Here is a 21739-nt window from a genome sequence, read left to right on the forward strand (position 1 = left end):
TCGGCTACCGTGCCGGAGGTCCCGGGTTCAATTCCCAGTGGGGTGGTCGAATAATAAAAAGTGATTTTTTCATTATAATATTCATTCAATATTACCCTGGACTAGTACCTGAAGCGGAGGGCTGATCACCTTTCCTTCGTGTGTTAACGATTAAGATAACACTGTGTTTATATGATGCAGTGCCCTATGCATCATTGGGGCGCGGATAAGGGTTTGTATTTTGATTTTTGATATATTCAAAAAACAAAAAATATTCAATATAAATTCCAAGAGAAAAAAAATGAGAAAAAATAATTCTGCGTTATACAATGTAGTGCCCTACGCACCACTCCACTTGGTGCTGATAAGAATTAGAAAAAGAAAAATTCTAGTTTTTGATTTTACTATAATATAAGTATATGAAATATTTATTTTATTACATTACATATGGTTGAGGATTAATATTTGTGGTAAATAATTTTAATTAGTTTGTTGAAGTGTGTTTCAATATTTGAAGAATATTTGAGACAAGTGCTTAGTAAATATACCTATGTTTATATAATTTCCTGTATATGAAAAAAAATGTTTGATCTCACCGTACAAACCATATTTCGCCGGTTACATTAAACGCTTCTATTAAAATATTTTCTAACTATTAAAGTCCATCTAAACACGTGATCATATCCTACAACATTTTGAGTGTGTCCAAACACTTGTTCACAAAATCTGGATTATCTCCAATTACAGGAGTTGTTTTAATTGGAGATAATCCAGATTTTGTGAACAAGTATTTGGACGCACTCAAAATGTTGTAAATGAATTATCCAGTCAAATTATAAGCTTAAATAATAAAAATGTAAATGGTGTTTTCCGGCGTTTCTCATGTGTATGATTATAATCCAGGATTCGGACTTCACATACTAATATAAGAGTTTCTGCTTAGTAAAAAGCTTCTTTACATCTCATCAATAGATGTCTCTAGTGAAGTTCTAGTGATTCAAGAACAAGGTTTCTAAATTGGTTCATATATATAGAGCTTTCAAGAATTTGAGTAGTGTGGTTGTCAATAATGGGTAGAATTGGTTAATGTTACACGTTTGTAAAGTGATAACTTAAACCAACCTATGACTGTCGTCAGCCCCGCAAATGCCCAGACTTCCATATTCTTCTTCATCTTTGATGAGATGACAAAAAATAAGATTAGGATCTGATTAGGATCTTGCATATGTCTAAATATAAGGATCTCTGCTGAATAAAAGTTTTCTCAAACCACCCATCAAACGGTGGGAAGTAGTGGAACAGAAGGCCTGTTGATGATATTCAACAGTCCTTCTTTAGCAGTTTCCTCCCAGCAATTAGCAAATGCTAAGAAGTTCCTGATTGGCCCGCACTAGATTATCTCTTCTGTTCCCAACACAGATTCAAATAAAACTTTTTTTTATTAGAAGAAATAAAAATTTACTTGATGATCCATAAACCTTGTACATAATAAGAAGGTATATAATAAATATATCTGCAATTTAAAAAAAAAACAAAAAAACATACCATTGATAGCTCCGGTGAACTCAAACACAAAGCTTCCTGACTTGACCTTACCTAACCTAACCGAATCCTAATGTATATTTATTATTTGGTTCATATATATAGAGCTTCCAAGAATTTGAGTAGTGTGGTTGTCAATAATGGGTAGAATTGGTGAATGTTATACGTGTGTAAAGTGATCACTTAAACCAGCCTATGACGGTCGTCAGCCCTGTAAATGCCCAGACTTCCATATTCTTCTTCATCTTTGATGAGATGTCAAAAAATAATATGATCATATCCTGTTCACAGTCTAACCTGATCCTTGTGGTAATGTAGTTGCTATTGGTAACCTAACAGCCTATTTAAAAACCTCCCTCTTACCTAATTTTTATAATGGTGTAGTTCGTGTTAATATCCTAATACTCTATTTAGAAACTTTGACCTGATCCTCGTTATGGTATGGTTGCTGTCCGTATTCTAATACTTAATAGAGTATTAGAATACGGACAGCAACCATACCATAACGAGGATCAGGTCAAAGTTTCTAAATAGAGTATTAGGATATTAACACGAACTACACCATTATAAAAATTAGGTAAGAGGGAGGATCACTGTAATAGCAGTGATCCGCAGACTTTTTCTATTCAAGGTACATCTACCAAATTAAGAAATTTCAGAGGTGCACATTTACCATGTTATAGTAACATATTTAACATATTATGTTAAATGCGAAATGTGACCCTACTGAACTGAGCACAGGCAATCAAAATTTGGAGCAGTTGTGTTATTTTCTCAAAACTAGACTTTTTACGCGGCACACCAACTAATCACCACGGTACACCAGTGTGCCGCGGCACACAATTTGCGGAACAATGCTCCATTAGAACCTTTGTTTACCTCTTGATGGTTTAGTTGGTGTTAATGTCCCAGAACCTCTTTTGGTGTAGTTGCTATTACAATCCCAACACCCTATTTGGAGCCTCTATCTCACCTGATCCCTGTAATGGTATAGTTGCTATTAGTATTCTAACACCCTGCTTAGAACCTCTATCTTACATCGTGGTGGTGTAGTTGTTATTACTATTCTAACAACTTATTAAGAACCTCTGTCTCACCTCTTGTAGGTATAATTGCCTACCACCTATTCGAAACGTCCACCTCATCCATCAGGATGATCACTCGTGATGGTGTAGTTGCTATTAGTATCTTAACACCCTATTGTCTCATCTCATGTTGGTGCAGTAGGTATTAGTATCCTTACACCATATTTAGAACTTCGTGGTGGTGAAGTTGCTATTAGTATCCTGACACTATACTTGGAACCTCTGTCTCACCTCGTGTTGGTGCAGTTGCCAACATCCTACTCAGATCCTTCTCCTCACCTGATCCTCGTGATGGTGTAGTTACTATAATTATCCTAACACCCTATTGGAACCTCTGTTGGTGCAGTTGCTATCACAATCCTAACACCCTACTCGGATCCTCCGCCTCACCTGATCCTCGTGATGGTGTAGTTGCTGGCGCCCACGACGGACATGTTGCTGAAGGCCGCCTTGATGCGCACGGCCCCGTTGCCGTTCTCGATGCCCATGTAGGGGATGTGCAGCGGCTCGATGCTGGGCACCTGCAGGTCGGCCAGCCCGCCCACCAGGTAGGGCTTGAGGTGCGTGAACGAGTTCTTGATGCACGCGTTCAGTTGGGGGTCGCTCCGGCTGCACGGCAAGATGTATTCCGCTGCCGAAAGAGACACACAGAATTAACATAAAAAGAAAACTACATGTAATTTAATTTCATAGAGATGGACCATCTAGAGATGGTGCTATGATAACAACATATAATTGTTCAATCACGAGCAGGATGGTGAATTCACACAAGTAACAATATTTATTTACAAAGCTATATGAAATAAAATTGTTTATTACAATCAAATACTCTCTTATTATTTTCTCTCCCCTCCTTTTCCAACACATTCCATTTTATACCATATTCTTACCTATTACTTAAATAAATTTAGAAGTTCCTAGAGTTTGAATCGTGTGGTTGTCAATTATGGGTAGAATTAGTGAATGTTACACGTGTGAATTACACACGTATAACATTCACTAATTTTACCCATAATTGACAACCACACGATTCAAATTCTTGGAACTTCTATAGAGTGATCACTTAAACCAGCCTATGACGGTCGTAATCCCCATAAATGCCCAGAATTCCACATAATTTTTCTTATCTTCATCTTCTTCTTCATCTATGTTGAGATGTCAAAAATAATTTAAATAATTCGACATGTTTTTATCCGTTATATCTGTAGTACATTAAATAGAGGTCGGTTATATCGAGGCGTTGCTGTAATGTTGTAATTCTTCTCTTCTCTTCTAATGTCGTCTCATTTTGTCGCGTAATTTTGTAAACATAATAAATATCCATATAATACGGATAAGTCACATCTTCATTGAATTACAAGACCGCCAATTTGCCGGCTTATTGCTATTATGTCACCGGCACATTGCGCGGGTAAGTGGCGCGTCGACCGGCTCCGTCTGCTGTGATCTATTGCGCAACGCGTTCCCATTTCTTCTGCGCAGAGAGAGAGAGAGCGAGAGAGTGACGGGGGCGGGGGGTGGGGCGGGCGCGCTGCTTGCTGGCTGCGGTGAGAGTGTTACATAAGACGGCCTACTTCTCGCGGCGCATGCACTCGCGATGTGAACTCGGTGGGGAATGTGTCTAAGGTCACGCGCTGACACACGCGCGAAATTGTTAAATTAACTTATTGATGTTTTAAATTATACTCGTGTATTTGTACCTCCGCCTTTGTCCGCCTCCGTAGTGTAATGGTCAGCACGCTCGGCTACCGTTCTGGAGGTCCCGGGTTCGATTCCAAAGGGGGGTAAAATAAATATAAGTTATTTTTTCACTGTAATATTTATTCAATATTACCCTGGACTGGTGCCTGAAGCGGAGGGCTGATCACCTTTCCTTCATGTGTAAACGATCAAGATAACACTGCGTTTATATAACGCAGTGCCCTATGCACCATTGGGGTGTGGATAAGGGTTTTATTATTATTATTATTATTATTTGTACCTTATAAGTATATATATAATGGATATTTTAAATATTTTTTACCAAACACTCGTTTTGTTACCACTTGAGTTATATTTACTACTAGTTATGGAAGCTTATGCTTCATCTGCAGGTTTGTTATAATAAACAAGATACGAATATTGCCAGATTGATGACAGTCATGGAAAATGACGAAAATGCAGCTTAGATGTGTTTGAACGCATCTTAGCTCTATTATCGTATAAAAAAACAGCTAAGTATCAATACTTTTTTTGCAGGGCTTTTTTTCCATGTAACGCGGCGTTCCAGCACCTTTTTTCAGGGATTTTTTTTTTATATTTCAAAATAAATTAGACGAAATAATATTTTAGCTTACTTTGTTACAATCCATATTTATATAGTTCGTCAAAATGATAATATATAATGACCTCACATACAAATATAAGAGTTTCTGCTTAATAAAAAGCTTCTTTACATCTCACCAATAGATGTTTCTAGTGAAGTTCTAGTGATTCAAGAACAAGGTTTCTAAATTGGTTCATATATACAGAACTTCCAAGAATTTGAGTAGTGTGGTTGTCAATAATGGGTAGAATTGGTGAATGTTACACGTGTGTAAAGTGATCACTTAAACCAGCCTATGACGGTCGTCAGCCCCGTAAATGCCCAGATTTCCATATTCTTCTTCATCTTTGATGAGATGTCAAAAATAATATGATAATAAATGGTATTGTTATGGATATTTAAATGATCTTTCAAAATTTTTTTTTCAGTGAAAAACTTGACAGGAAGTGAGTTCCAGGACCTTTTTTGTTAAAAAAAAGTACTTTTTGTGTTAAAATGAATTATTAAGCACAATTTCTGAATACGTTATTATAAGACTTTATGGTCAATATTGACGCTTTTTTATAAATCTCTTTTGCTTATTAATAACTAATATATACCAAATCCGGTGTTTTTTTAACCTTAAGATTTAAATAAAAATTGAAGGGCAACTAAGAATTATGTAAATAAAATGTTAATAAAAGGGTCATCTTTTAAAAGTGTCAAAGATATATTCACTCACGAACCGACTCACATTAAATTGCAAAGGTCAGTAGTAAAATTAGTTAATACACGTATGTTTTTTATCATAATAATAATATATAAATAAAAACTCGATGTTGATAATTTAATAACGTGGTTTCCTTGATTTAATTTGGTGTAAATCACAGACTAATGAAGGATAAAAAAAAATGTCACTAAATTCATTTGCATACACTCAATGACTACAAGTTAGAAATATAAATAATTATAAAAAATGTCGAATGCATTAACAATATGTACAAAGTAAAAAGATATATTTTAAATGTATCTAAAAAATTCAGACGATGACGATATCGCTCACTCCTTTCAACAACGTCATATATAAAAAAAACTTGATTTTTCAGAAGAACGTTTTTAAAGTTTAAAAGTATAATACAATGTATTAAAAATAAATATCAAGCCACTTGTGGAATTTTTTACTGTGCTTTCTTTCAAGGAATCTTTTTAGGTAAAACCTTAAGGTTTTTTTTATCTATTAGAAAAATATTTAGTTTATTTCAAAAAATTATTAAACAATACTTTTTCTTCAAAATGCAAAAACAACATTTTCTGCCCTGTAGCGGGTAAATATTAAGTTAAAAATATGCCTCTTTTGCTGGGATTTAGTACATTTTCTGGGCATTCCGAAAACATATGTTTGAAAATTATGCGGAATGCACCGAAGCACATGCCACAGTAGATTTTAAGAAAATGTGGTATTTATTAAGTACAATTTTAATAAAAAATGGATAGATTTTACCACAAAGTGAATGCCGATTCAATTAATTAAATCCTTACCTTTAACTAAATTTTCTTTTCAAAACCATATATTTATTTCAAAGAAAAAACTAATTTTTCGATACAAAAAAGATATTTTAAGCGAAAATCATGTAAAATATTACCTGGGTTTAAAGAAAATTAAGTTGCGATTTATCGTTTATCGAGCCTTAATGCTTGTCAGAAGAAAAAAACAAATCAAATTTATTTATTTAAAGTAATACCGAAGTTAGCAATGCTTATGTTAATATGCATAGAAGTGAAAGTAATGTAAGGATATTCTAGATGTGAATGAATTTACGCATAATTATATTCCTTGCAAATTATTTCAATGCAACCTTGCCTTTGGCATTATAAGGAATCGAACCCGTGACCTCGTCCACCTCACGCGAGCGTTACACCCAAACATAACTTATCACTCGTTAGTCCTCCCAGCGGAAGTTTGGTCATGATCTTTATTATATTAAATTTTTATTATTTTCAAAAATACTAAAATACACAAGAGTTTAGACTTGTGAACAAGGTTTTGAACCCACCCAAAAATGTTATTAATTAAATATTCTGGTCAAATTTCAAGCTGCATGATGATGTTTTTTTTAATTACCTAACGTCCAAGTGACTCTGAAATCTAGCTACGGCTTATGCAACACTGTTTATCATGTCCCTAATCAGGCTTCAACTTTATAAGTTTCATAGCCTATGCCTACTTGTGAGTGGATTTACTCTTTATGTTTAAAGTTACTATAATTTAATGTAATTCATGAGTGAAAATTCTAGGCTAAAACACTCGCTATGATGATGTTTAAGGGCGTCTCAAAGTATTAAAATAAGTTAGGTTAGCAGATTTGAAAAGCCCTGATGTAAAAAGTAAGAAATAAACTCAATTTCATAATGATACATTCTTTTTTTAAAGAGAAATATTTGTGTTTTTATTATTTTTAAAAATACTTCTATTTCATACTATTTCTGTGAGCCTAAGCGGCACATTATTAAAAAATAAGTACCAAATTGTGGTAGAGTGGGTTCAAACCCAGAAATGGACTCAAGAGTCTGCTACACTAACCATGGGACCACAACGTAATGAAAAATGATACTTTTAAATCAATATTAAAAATTAAATTTAATGATAAATTTAATAAAGCTTGAAGAATAATAGTTTAGCAATGAAATATATATTTTATATATAATTTTATATAACGGACTTTCGGCTTTAACGGACACCCCTCTCCCCAAACAGTCCGTTATATCGAGGTTTTACTATATTTTAATAAATGTTCATGGGTATCAATAAACTGTTCCAATTTTTTTTCCAAATTAATCCTTGCAATTTCATAATCAATGTTTTCAATACATATGTAATTATATTATATATAAATAAATCAGTTCCTTGCGTTCTTGAACTGTTTTTTTTTCTTTAATATTTTTATTTTAATTCTAAGGACACGGCCCTCTCAATACATGAAATATGCATTATTTCTCACTATCAAGTATGGCAGGATTTTTGCCATAATTTAAATAAGCGTTGAAGAAAATTTATTGGTTAAACATGAGTTCAAGGGTGAGTGGGTACTTGCATTCATGTTTCACTGACTCGAAAAATTGGTGAAATAAAATGAGAATTGAAGCTTTTTCTTCTTATTTGATCTGGTGCTGAATATGTTTATTAAGTATGACATATAAATGTGTATTTAAACAAGAGTAGTAATATTTTTTTTGTTTTTCCTCCATACTTGTTTTTTAAAATTGTTTTTAACAAATATTAAATAATAAGCCAATATTATTTATTGACAAAGCATTAAGTTTGAAGAAAAACATGATGATTTAAATATTTAAAAAAAAAACTTGTAATAGACCACTTTTTGAGAGTCAACTAATGTAAACATGACTAGTTTCGACTAAACTTTTTATTAAATACAATATAACGTCTAATTTCATATGTAAAACGTCCAATTTGATTTATAAGGCATCCGATTTGATCTGTAAATCGTCCAATTTGGTTTGTCAAATGTCCAATTTGAAGATAAAACGAAAACGTGGTTACGAAACATGTAAGTACGTTTTACAACATTTTGAGTGTGTCCATATACTTGTTTACATATCTGGATTATCTCCGATTAAAGGAGTTATTTATTTATTAATTTTATTTTTCTTCATGTTGAGATGTCAAAAAAATAATACATATCGCTCACTCCTTTCAAGAACGTCATAAATCAAAAATCGTCAATTTTCAGTTGTGCTTGTTTTCGGAATGCCCAGAAAATGTACTTTATCCTAGCAAAAGAGCCATATTTTAAACTTAATATTTACCCGCTACGGGGCAGAAAGTGTTGTTTTTGTATTTTGAAGAAAAGGTATTGTTTAATTATTTTTTGAAATATACTATACATAATATTTTTCAAATGGAGAAAAAACCTTCAGTTTTTACCGAAAAAGTTCAATAAGTGGCTTGATATTTATTTTGAATACATTGTACTATATTTTTAAACTTTAAAAACGTTCTCCTGAAAAATCAAGTTTTTTTATTGATGACGTTCTTGAAAGGAGTGAGCCATATGTACCTTTTAGTCATCTTTCGATACCGTACCCGTATATTGTATATTGGCGTTTATCATTGCCCTGTAGAGTTGTACCTTGCGATGTGAAACAGCTTCTCCGCTCTGATATCTTGATATCTACCAGATCCTGATATTATGCAATCATGGCATCCTCCTTCCTGGTTGCAAGAGTCCTCAACCAGTTTCTATCACCTTGTTTCCGGATGTTATCCGACCTACGGGTTTTAGGTCGGCCAAGGTTAATGCGACTCGTTCTTGGACCTAACTCGAGATCTCTTCCGGTCTAGCTAGAGCTTGTAGTCGCACAACGTGCTGACCACAATTTAGGTTCACATTACTTTGTCTTTGCAAACATTTTTCGACTCTTCCGCATTCACAAGTCACTCACTCCTTTCAAGAACGTCATAAATAAAAAAACTAGATTTTCAGGAGCACGTTTTTTAAGTTTCAAAATATAATACAATGTATAAAAAATAAATATCAAGCCACTTATTGAACTTTTTACTGTGCAACATATCTTTATAGGTAAAACCTGAAGGTTTTTTCTCCATTTGAAAAATATTTAGTATATTTAAAAAAAATATTAAACAATTAATTTTCCTCAAAATGCAAAAATAACACTTTCTGCCCTGTAGCTGGTAAGTATTAAGTTAAAAATATGCATCTTTTGCTGGGATATAGTACATATTTTGGCATTCCGAAAATATCCACAACTGAAAATTGACGATTTTTGATTTATGACGTTCGTGAAAGGAGTGAGTGAAATGTCCTCATACACCCTACTTACTTATTTACATTTTAGCTTTCTTCTTGTGTCCAGTGTTGAATAAATGCCTGTCTCTTGGACTTCCACAGTTGTCTGTTGGACGCGACGCTCTTCCAGTGCAGGCCCGCCACTTTCTCAATGTCATCGGACCATCTCTGGAGCCTACCCGCGCTTCTAGGCCTCCAGTCAAGCACCTGCTTTTTCCATCTATCCTCAGACATACGTGTCACATGACCTGCCCAGTTCCAAATTTGTTCCGCGATTCTTTGAGTCACATCTATTATCTTCCTGAGGGATATTAACAACATTTTGAGTGTGTCCAAATACTTGTTCACAAAATCTGGATTATCTCCAATTACAGGAGTTATATTATTTAGTTTTCTATATTATTTATTTTTATAGTTTTTATATTATTTTTTTGTCAAAAAATAATATGAAAATAACTCCTGTAATTTGAGATAATCCAGATTTTGTGAACAAGTATTTGGACACACTCAAAATGTTGTTAATAAATTATGTGGTCAAATTATAAGCTTGATAATAAAAATGATATATTCTGGCGTTTCTCATGTATGTGATTATAATCCAGGATTCTGACCTCACATACTAATATAAGAGTTTCTGCTCAATAAAAAGCTTCTTTTCATCTCACCAACAGATCTAGTGATTCCATTACAATGATTCAAAAATTGGTTCATATATATAGAACTTCCAAGAATTTGAGTAGTGTGGTTGTCAATAATGGGTAGAATTGGTGAATGTTACACGTGTGTAAAGTGATAGTTAAACCAGCCTATGACGGTCGTCAGCCCCGTAAATGCCCAGACTTCCATATTCTTTTTCATCTTTAATGAGATATCAAAAAAATAATATGCAAATAACTCCTGTAATTGGAGATAATCCAGATTTTGTGAACAAGTATTTGGACACACTCAAAATGTTGTACATAAAGGATATGTTTGGGATCCTTCTCTCCATTGCTCCTCATGCATATTCGCCGATTATTTCGACTCCTAACCTGATCGCTTTTAAGTATCTGACATACCTGATCATGCCAAGTTTTCCTCGTTCGTCCTCTGCCCCGTTTTCTAACTGCATTCGTCTCATAAATTTGTTTTACCGTTCTTTTCTCACTCATTCGTGCCACATGTCCGAACCATCTCAGCACACCTTTCTTAATTGTATCGACTATGAATATTTCAGCTTTACATTCCTTCCTTATTTCACCATTATACTTCTTTTATATGCGAATATCTATTATATAATTTTTTTTAATAAATGTCATGCATAAAATAAGTTTTTAATAATTACTTTAAAAATGTTAATTTTGGAACATTTTCTAAAAAAACCTGTGGGCGATTAATTCAATTTGATATTGTTATTTATGTGACACAGGTGGCCTCGAATTCAACTTTTAATGAACAAAAACTTGATTTTTTAATATTTTCAATAACATTATGTGTAACAGGGATCTCTAACGTAGACAACATTGCAAGAATTTGAGGCAGTACCTTGTGCACCATTGGATACCCATGAGGGTTTTTACCCTTCTCCTTCTTTTTAGAAGAAGGCTTTTGATGTAATTATTATTATTTTAAAAGTAAATTTCGCTTGGTAAACACCACTTCTAATTTTTCAAAATCCAAAGTGACAATTGTTTTGATGCATTCCGCATCATTTTCAAACATCGTAATGATACGGAATGCATCGAAACACGTGTCACAATAGGTTTTAAGAAATAGTGGTATTCACCAAGTGAAATTTGAATGAATTTTAAAGAAAAAGTGGTATTCACCAAGTGAAATTTAAATGAAATATGGATAGATATTGCCACAAAATGACCGATTAAAAAAAGGAATAACCCACAAAGCGTCTATTTAGATGCTTGTCTGGAAGGATAGTAAGGATAGGGAAGGTAAATGAGAAAAATACATCACAAATACCCAGACTAATTGAAAATAAATATTTTTTAAATTCATTTTGCAATTGGCGCGAATCGAACTCGCAACTCCAGTTTCGCAGTCGAGCGTCTACCCAACGCCACGGCGCCTGTCATGAAATTATTATTATTTTTAAGGTTCTAGAGTAGTTTACTGGCCATCGAAGAATGATCGGTTGAAGTATACAATATTTCAAAGGGGAAAATGCTGGAAAAGGTTGGGAACCTCTGATATAGAACAAGGATGATTATGTTATTTTCCATATTTCGTAAAATTGTAAATATAATCACGGAATGACGTCCACATAAACTTTACGAGAAAATCAACTAACCGTCATTTGTACATGTATTTGTTGATATCAGCCATTTTTTGCATTTCATTATGGAATCCGTACTAAACGGTTAAAAAATATTATACTATTATAAAATATTTTCTTCATTTTAATATAATTACGTCTTATTTTACTTAGTGTATATAATTCATTTCGGTACATATTTTCCCTTTCATTTTACAATATTAAAAATTAAAGACTGCGACTAAATAGTATAAAAATAACTTAAATAATTGTCTATTAAAATAACATATGTTACAAAAAACAGACTAGTGATATTGGTCAAAACGTTTGATACCATATACACCTGTTTGCAATCAGAGGGTAGATAGTACTTGAACATTTAAAAAAATATAAATTACAAATTTATGATAATAAGGAAGGCAAAGGATAAATGGAGTTAAGGGAAGGAGGTAGAGGGAAAAACTAAGGTAGGACGTTTGATGGACAGTCAAGATACTAATAATAGATAGTAATGTCTCAGACGTTTCTTCAAAGTTATTAGAGAAGGTGCATTTTTTACAAGGAGAGGTAATTCATTCCATAGTCTGGCCGCTAGGACAGAGATATATGTAAACAAACACATAAGCTCGTGTGTGTGTATGTGTGTACTTAAAAGCCTTCAGAATCAAAAAATAAAAACGTTTGTTATAAAAACACTCATGGATATAATATTTGGTATAATATCATTACTAACAATAAAGGTTTGAATATTAATTATGTCTCAATTAAATTATTGAAATTCTTAAGAACGTTAAAACGCAACAACGTTAAATTATCAAAACAAAACAGCGAAATAATGACGAAATTTAATGAATCACCAAGTAAAATTGAGGCCCAAATAGAGCGATGCTCAAATTCTATAAGGATATTACTGAAAAATTTTACTAGTGCGATTTAAAAATTCCATTCAGCGTTAAAAATTTCAACCAGGTATATGGAAAATTCCAGTCTGGCGTAATTAATTATCTGATTTAGGAAATGTAGCTAAGCTTTATAAAACAAATAGAAATTTCGTTATGGCATGACTGCAATACGGAATCAGGCGAGGAAATTACAAAACGGCTTTTCCAGCTTACTCAAAGTAGATGGATGGTTAGAAACTGACTTAAAGTAGACGGTTGGTGCGATGACGTAAGCATGATGGGACTTGCTATCTGTTAAGGCCCATTATACGAAAAATCGCAACTTAATTTTCATAAAACCCTGGTAATATTTGCCGTTTTTAAATTTTATGCTTAAAATACGGTTTTTTTATAGAAAAATACATGATTTTGAAACGAAAAGACTAATTAACTAACTTCATTGTAACTGCAGATAGTTGGTAGAATTCTAAATTGAATTGTTGGGTAGTTTATCCAAAATAAAACAGGGTTTTCGTTGGATTGAATTCTACATTTAATTGTATATATCTTAATACGTGACGCGTTTCGTCTTCTTAGGACATTATCAAACAATCCATTGTGTTTGATAGTGTCCTAAGAAGATGAAATGCGTCACGTATTAAGATAAACATAATCAAATGTAGAATTCAATCCAACAAAAACCTTGTTTTATTATGGATATATTACTTATCAATGAAAAAAGTTATTTTTCCCTTTTTCCCAATATATATTCTAAAAATCCCCCCATTGCACTGTACGCCTAACTCCAAGGTAGACGACTTTCGGGCAGACCACCAAAGAGATCGACAATTGGAAATCGACATCGCAGGAGGCTTATCCCTCTTAAAAACAGATCACATGATCTACACCAAGCAGAAGAAAAAGAAGGAGAATTTACATAAACGGAATTATTGAACTACTTTCTTTAGACGTTATTAATTTTATTTATTATTTCAGATACTGGATTATTAGCGGGTGTGTCCCTTACAGACAAAATAAAGAAAAAAATCATTATATATTCTTAAAAAAATCGCACGATCGATCTCTAGCGCGGAATCAAGAGTTCATTCACAAGTAGTGTTTTTAAGTGGTATTACACAAAGTAAACGACGAATGATAAGGAGGGTATTAAACAATACAATTATTATTTTAACGTGTTGATGAAAAAATATGTAGTTCTCGAAACAAGTCGTGTTTACATTAAAAAAATCATTATTTATTTAAAACCTAGAGTTTAACCGTAACAAAATTACTGGACTCTACATTTGACCTGACAATGGAATGATTATTAAGAAACTGGCAGTCATAAAGTAGTGTTTTTAAGTGGTATTAGGCAAAATGAACGATGAATGATAAGGAGAGTTATTTTACCATACCACAAACTTAACAATGCTTTTAATATGTAAAATTATCGAACAGATTAATTGAAAAAAAATTTTCGTTGTATTTCCGGGAAAAGTTTTATAAAATCTTTAGTTAATTAGTTACATCACAAATTAATATTTAATATAATTTCATTTGGATTCAGTCAAAGATTCTACTCTTCTTGGCATCTTCTCTATAAGGTTTTGGCACGAGGATGCCATTTTTTCATCTCGAAACTATACCTGAATTATGGACAAAATGAGATTTCCACCGTAGGGCAATCAATTTTGGAGAGCCGATTCTTACAGATTGCCGATAGATTTTCAATTAGGTTTATGTCTGCCAAATTCTTGACCAGTCCAACACTGTTCATTGTTTTTTTTGTGAAAAATTTAATATTTTTTTGGATTTGTGGCAGGAGGTTAAATCCTGCTGAAATATTCCATTACCATTTGACCTTCGTTTTTGTATTTCTGGTAGTATCTTATCCAGTAAAATTGGGTGATACTTCTCACTATTCATCATCATCATCTCAGTCACTAAAAGAAGCAGCCCTGGTCCATAATACGAGGAACACCCCTAAAACGATAAACCTTTTATCGATTGTTGCACGGTATGATCGATAATCCTGAAATCATGCGGAGCATTGGTCTGTATGTTCCCGATAGTTACCTAAGACAGCGTCGACATAGATTGTTTCACATTCCTGTACACAGGACCAACCTGCCGATGGTTATGCCTGTAGGAAGAGCTACTGCTATGTTGAACAATATCCCATTGGATATTGATCTGTTCCATGTGTCTGAAGAGTTTTCCGAAGCGGGATTCTTCTACACCTTTAGCAATAGTATTCTAGATTTTTTTTTATTTTAATGCATACGCAAATTTAAAGTTTGTAATATGTATGTTAATCGTAAATAAATTGAATTGAATTGAATTAAAAACATTTTTGTTTCAATTAATCTGTTCGATACTGTATCGCAAAAAGTGGTCGTATACAAGCGTTTAATTTTTTATATGAAAGAAAGCATATTGAAATATTCCGGATATTGAGTCAGCTTCAGCAATCGGTAGTATTTCTATGTAAATCTCAAAACATCTGCAACAGGTAGTATTTCTATGTAAATCTCAAAACACATATTCGTCCGGTCATTGTTTCGTCACTGGCCAGCGGTACCTACGCATGCAAGACTGTGAAATGACCAAATAAAAAACCCGAGCAATGTTTACGCAGAAAGTGAAATAGGTACGGCCGTCGAGTGGAACGTTGCGAATATTATAATCACTTTTATTATCCGTTGCAGCACACGACCTACTTCCTGCATTTCTCGGATGTGTGAGGGACCTACTTTACGAGCTGTCGGCCGTCTGGCGAGTTTATACTCTATGGTTTACGTTGACCAATCGATGGGAGAGAAATTTTAAATAATTTATTATTATTTACAACATTTTGGGTGTATTCAAATACTTGTTCACAAATCTGGATTATCTCCAATTAAAGGAGTTATTTATCACATTATTTTTTGACATCTCAACATAGATGAAGAAGAATTTGGAAGTCTGGGCATTTACGGGGCTTACGAATATACCTAGACATCCATTTTCTTCTTCATCTATGTTGAGATGTCAAAAAATAATATAATAAATAACTCCTATAATTGGAGATAATCCACATTTATGAATAAGTATTTGGACACACTCAAAATGTTATTCATAAATTACCTGGTCAAATTATAAGCTAAAATAATAAAATGAAAGGGATATTTTCTGGCGTTTCTCATGTATGTTATTTTACAATCCAGGATTCGGGCCTTAAATACAAATATAAGAGTTTCTGCTCAATAAAAAGCTTCTTTTCATCTCACCAATAGATGTCTGTAGAGAAGTTTTAGTGATTCAAGAACAAGGTTTCTTGATTGGTTCAAATATATAGAACTTCCAAGAATTTGAGTAGTGTGGTTATCGATAATGGGTAGAATTGAAGAATGTTACACGTGTGTAAAGTGATGATAACTTAAACCAGCCTATGACGGTCGTCAGCCCGCAAATGCCCAGATTTCCATATTCTTCTTCATCTTTGATGAAATGTCAAAAGAAATATTTCATTAAAATTTTTCGTTAACTCAGCTCAATAAATTTTCTTATAGTGTCGTTTAATAAAATTGTTGATATGCATAATTAATAAAAACCCGTTTTGATCGATTTAGTAAATTTCCAAGAATAACGACGGAGGGTACAATATATATAGTATATATATACATATGATACATTAAATGTTTTAGTGAATTTCAACTACGCCATAATTTAATATCAAGATTTTATTTTCACTAAGTTATGCAACTTGTTTACCCCACAAAATGGTGTTATGACGCATCACATGTCGAATGACGCTTTTGAATATCAATTTTTTGCTTGCGTTACATATATTGTATTTATAGTTAAAACTAATTAATTTGAAGCAAAGAGCTGATGACTTTGGATCATGACTCAGTATCAGATATTAAATTATCGACAGGAAAGGCTAAATCGAGTTTCTTTCTTTACCGTGCGTTAAAATCTCTCGGTTTATATTATATTATATTATATTATATTATATTATATTATATTATATAATAGAATACACTATACAGCCCTTCCACAGTTATTTTATTTTATTTAGTAAGTGATAGGGTTTCACCATTGTCAGACTAGTGAGAAGCTTGTAAAAATTCTGTGTTTTTTAATAATAAAGTCTTGGATACGTTCAAAATATTGAGAATGAAATTACCGGTCAAAAATATAAATAAAAAATAAATTGAAATAATATTTTCAAAGTATCTCCTAGTAAGTACAATAATGCGCGAAGAATCTGACATTCATTTCAAAGGTCTTTTTTTTACTCAATTCAACCATAGATGGTGCCAAAAACTCGCATGTGAAATAAAGTATCGATCGATTGAAGGAACATACAACTTTGAGTAGTGTGGTTGTTAATCATTGGTGAAATCGTGGATGTTACATGTGTATAAAATGATCATTTATACCAGCCCATGACAGGTAATAAGCCCTGTAATACTATGTTGAGATATCTCGGAACTTTAAGTATTTCTATGATTCCTTTTTATGCAATTTTAATACTATTTGATAGAGCAAGGAGACAGTTGCTGACTGATATCAAGGTCCGGAAGGTGTTCTCTCTGGGACATGAGCAAAGAGGAGAGTTATACGAGCTCTGACGAGGTGTGGGGAGAACACAGATCTCCTGGCTCCGGAATATACGAGATTGGAAGGGGATCAGGACCGTCAAGGCGCTGTTTAGAGCTGCCCAAGACAAGGACAATAACTTTCAAGTGATAATCTTTATTCTTACCAGCACATTTGATAATCCAACACAGTAAAATTCGGTACAACAGGACTCTATTTAACGAATTTCGAATATAACGGACATAAAATTTATTCATTTTCCACCTGTTTTTATAAAATGGAGTTTCGGCTTTAGCGGACACTCCCTCAGCCTAATTAATCCATTATTTCGCGATTTTACTGAACTGAATAGGCTGATATAAAGCGTACTAATTTTCCACAAATTGTTTTATAAGTAAAATATAACTTTGTTTTAAAATCACCATGAATATTTTATTCAAACTTAATTATAATTTTTAATTAATGTTTTACTTAGTAAATATATCACTATTTCTGTATAATGTATACCAGTTTCAAAGCTATATAATGCGATTTCAAACCAATTATAATGTATACCAGTTTCAAAGCTGACCGCTTCTTTTTCAAAACTGATTAATACCGGTACCGGTAGATATTATAATGAAGTTATAAAAAATATTTATAGTGATTTTAAAACAAAGCTATATTTTATTTATAAAATGATAAAATCACAAAGTTATTAGTTCAAATATAAATTATATGTTGAATATTTTTCGCAAATACTTGTGGCACATATTATAAACTTTATGAAATAAAACAACTAATGCACAATAAAAACACAATAAAAACAACATTTAGGTTCATTCAACAGGAGTTCTTTAAATCATATTTTTTTAAATCATATTTTCATATGGTGTACGGAGTGCGTGTTAGTTTTTGGTAAGGGAAGGGTATTTAACTAACTATGAGTATTTTAATGGTTTAGAATTTACTATATAAACCCTGATGATGACAAGGTTCTTGTCGAAACCGGTTGGATAAAGTGTACAAATAAAAAAATTGGTTAAAACAACGTTGTTTTATTTTATAAAGTTCATAAATTATATGATTTTTTGTATTTCGGATGATAGGTATCGTTTGAAAGATGTAGTTTTTTCAGTTTTTTGTGTCGTTTATTTTTAATTAGTAATTTGTAATTATTTTTAAACACCGTTTGTTAATAACACCCTCGATTACTAAATTACCTAATCGTAAGTCCCATAAACCTTAACACACTTGGCTATTGAGTATGCGATTTATGAAGCGTGGTGTTGACACTTTAAGTATATTTGAACACGTATGTTACAAAGACATTAATTTTTGTTAAACAGACATTAACTATTACCAAATATCGTAAACAATGGATTCATTAAATGCGTCGCCACAGGACGCTGGTTCAATACTCGAAGATTGGGATGACTATGACCTCTTGTTCTACCGTGTTGCTTCAGTATTCCTACAATATGATTCAGTATTCGTACAAACTAATTTTGTACTGATATATGTGTATCCTGGCTCTTCAGATACCCTTTTATGATGCCTTCATACGGTGAAATAGCCGTTACAAAAATAAGTTAAAAATTTCAATACAATTAATCATCATTAAAGTTATAGGAATAATATTATATAGATAAAGTGAATCATACACGTATGTGGATATACTCCTACATAAATATATATTCTTCATACTATTTCTGTGAGCCTAAGCAGCTCATTTTTGCAAAAGGTATAAAATTGTGGTAGAGTGGGTTCAAACCAAGAAACTCTGACTAAAGAGTCTGTGATACTAACCATGGGAATATTTAAATATATATATATATATATATATATATATATATATATATATATATATATATATATATATATATATATATATATATATATATATATATATATATATATATATATATATATATATATATATATATATATATATATATATATATATATATATATATATATATGTAATAAAATACCTAGGTACCTACCTATACGTTTTAGTAAGTACTTACAAATAGTACCTACATAAAACAGTTCTACCACCAGATGTCGCATGTGTCGCACAGAATAAAACAAAAGACTTCCGATAGAAAAAATATAATATTCTGAACTGTCAGAATCAGATAGATAGATAGAAAAAATATTATAAAGATAAATTAAGAATAAACTTTAATTATAAACTTAATTACAAAGCAACACATTGTTTATTTTATTATTATACACCCAATTACAAGTCCACTTTTAAAAATATTCTGATTGTAATTAATTTAATTCATTCATTTTCCAATGTCTTCATTCTTTCTTTAATTTTTTTTAAATTTTTGTAAATATGTCAGTCTGTAACAATCCCATTTAAATCTACTTTTGACCTGATGATAGAATGATTATTCCGAATTTGGTTGTCATGTAGTGTTTTTTAGTAGTGGTATTACATAAAGTGAACGATGAATCATAAGGAGAGTGTTATATTACCATACCACAAAGTTTACAATGCTTTTAATATACAAATATTAATTTCATTGAATCTTTAAAACACTCTCTATTATTATTACCACATAAACTTTATAAAGATGGGATATGTTACAATGCTTGTGGCATCAAAACTAATTACAAAATGCAGTAAGTTTTCCGTTAATTACATTAAAATACTATAGTATATGCAGAAATTATTACAAACTATATTTTAAGTAAACGCATCCATTAATATCTGATGACGAAAAAAATAAAATACTTATTCTATGTACATACTAGCAATTTAGAGGCGATATTTAATACAGTGGAACCTCTTATAACGAGCACCTCTTAAAATGAGTTACTCGCATAACGAGCTGAAAAATGTGAAAAAGTTGCTTCCTCAACAAGCGACATTTAGCATCACGAGTTACAGAAAAGGGTAAGTCCCTTTTTCACGACATTCACTTGTGAGCCGGGACTTCCGGGCCAGTCAAAACAAAAAAAAAATATTTTTTGACATCTCGTCAAAGATGAAGAAGAATATGGAAGTCTCGACATTTACGGGGCTAACGACCGTCATAGGCTGGTTTAAGTGATCACTTTACACACGTGTAAAATTCACCAATTCTACCCATTATTGACAACCACACTACTCAAATTCTTGGAAGTTCTATATATATGAACCAATTTTGAAACATTGTTCTTGAATCACTAGAAATTCACTACAGACATCTGTTGGTGAGATGACAAGAAGCTTTTTACTAAGCAGAAACTCTTTTATTAGTATGGGAGGTCCGAATCCTGGATGTGTGATTATATCACACACATGAGAAACGCCAGAAAATATCATTTTCTTTGGATTATTTAAGCTTATAATTTGACCAGATAATTTATTTACAACATGAAAATAACTCCTGTAATTGGAGATAATCCAAATTTTGTGAACAAGTATTTAGATGAAATTAACTCCTGTAATTGGATATAATCCAGATTTTGTGAACAAGTATTTGGATGAAAATAACTCCTGTAATTGGAGATAATCCAGACTTTGTGAACACAGTATTTGGACACACTCAAAATGTTGTATCCAAATTAATGCTTACTATGAGAGGTTCCATTGTATTTTGCTAGTTTTGTTCCATGCGAATGCGGAAGAATGACTAGAAATTTAAAAAATGACCTCTACTTTCCGATATTTCTACCATACTGTGATTTAAAAACATGAATAAACCAGTTATTAAACATTTTTTCTAATATCTTAAGACATTGGGTTATTGGTTCCGAACTCTTGATACAAGGTTAAACGATTTCTACAACCCGTTGGTTATGGAATTCTTTCACAAGAATGTGGAAATAATATTTAAAATCATAGACAAGCCGCTACGTAAAAAACAAAGATATTTTTAGAAAAAAATGTTTTAATACTAAATGTAGGGACAATAAAAAAAAATGTCAGGCATTTCCTAGTGTGTGAAACAATTCAGAAATAGTGTCATAAACAGAAATACAGAGTTAGTTACAGTATTCAAAAGTAGGTACCTTGAATAAATTTAAAACAAAGAAAAAAATTATGCCAAAAACGTATCCACATCGCAAAAACGATTGTAATAAATGGATTATTTTACTTTCTTACGCGACTGTTTACTTTAAAGTATTTTAAGTGATATATTATTTTTTGACATCTCAACATAGATTAAGAAGAATATGGAAGTCTGGGGATTTACGAGGTTTACGACCGTCGTAGGCTGCTTTAAGTGATTACTTTACATACGTGTAAGATTCACCAATTCTACCTATGATTAACAACCATACTACTTAAATTCTTGAAACGTCTATATATATTCTTCAAATTCGAA

The 21739-nt window shown here is 32.2% G+C and overlaps 1 protein-coding gene across 1 annotated transcript in view; it reads right to left on the reverse strand.

Annotated features, from left to right (window-relative positions):
- The window catches only part of LOC148303708 (protein takeout-like), a 34827-nt gene that overhangs the window by 7119 nt on the left and 5969 nt on the right, over positions 1–21739 (reverse strand). The window contains exon 2 of the mRNA XM_088269519.1: positions 2997–3237. Coding sequence (XP_088125645.1) covers positions 2997–3237 — 241 coding nt within the window. The remainder of the gene's footprint in view (positions 1–2996; positions 3238–21739) is intronic.

This window comes from Brachycentrus maculatus, unplaced genomic scaffold (genome assembly GCF_059751285.1).
Source record: "Brachycentrus maculatus isolate JH-2025_06_01 unplaced genomic scaffold, ASM5975128v1 h1tg000354l, whole genome shotgun sequence".
Classification (NCBI taxonomy): domain Eukaryota; kingdom Metazoa; phylum Arthropoda; class Insecta; order Trichoptera; family Brachycentridae; genus Brachycentrus; species Brachycentrus maculatus.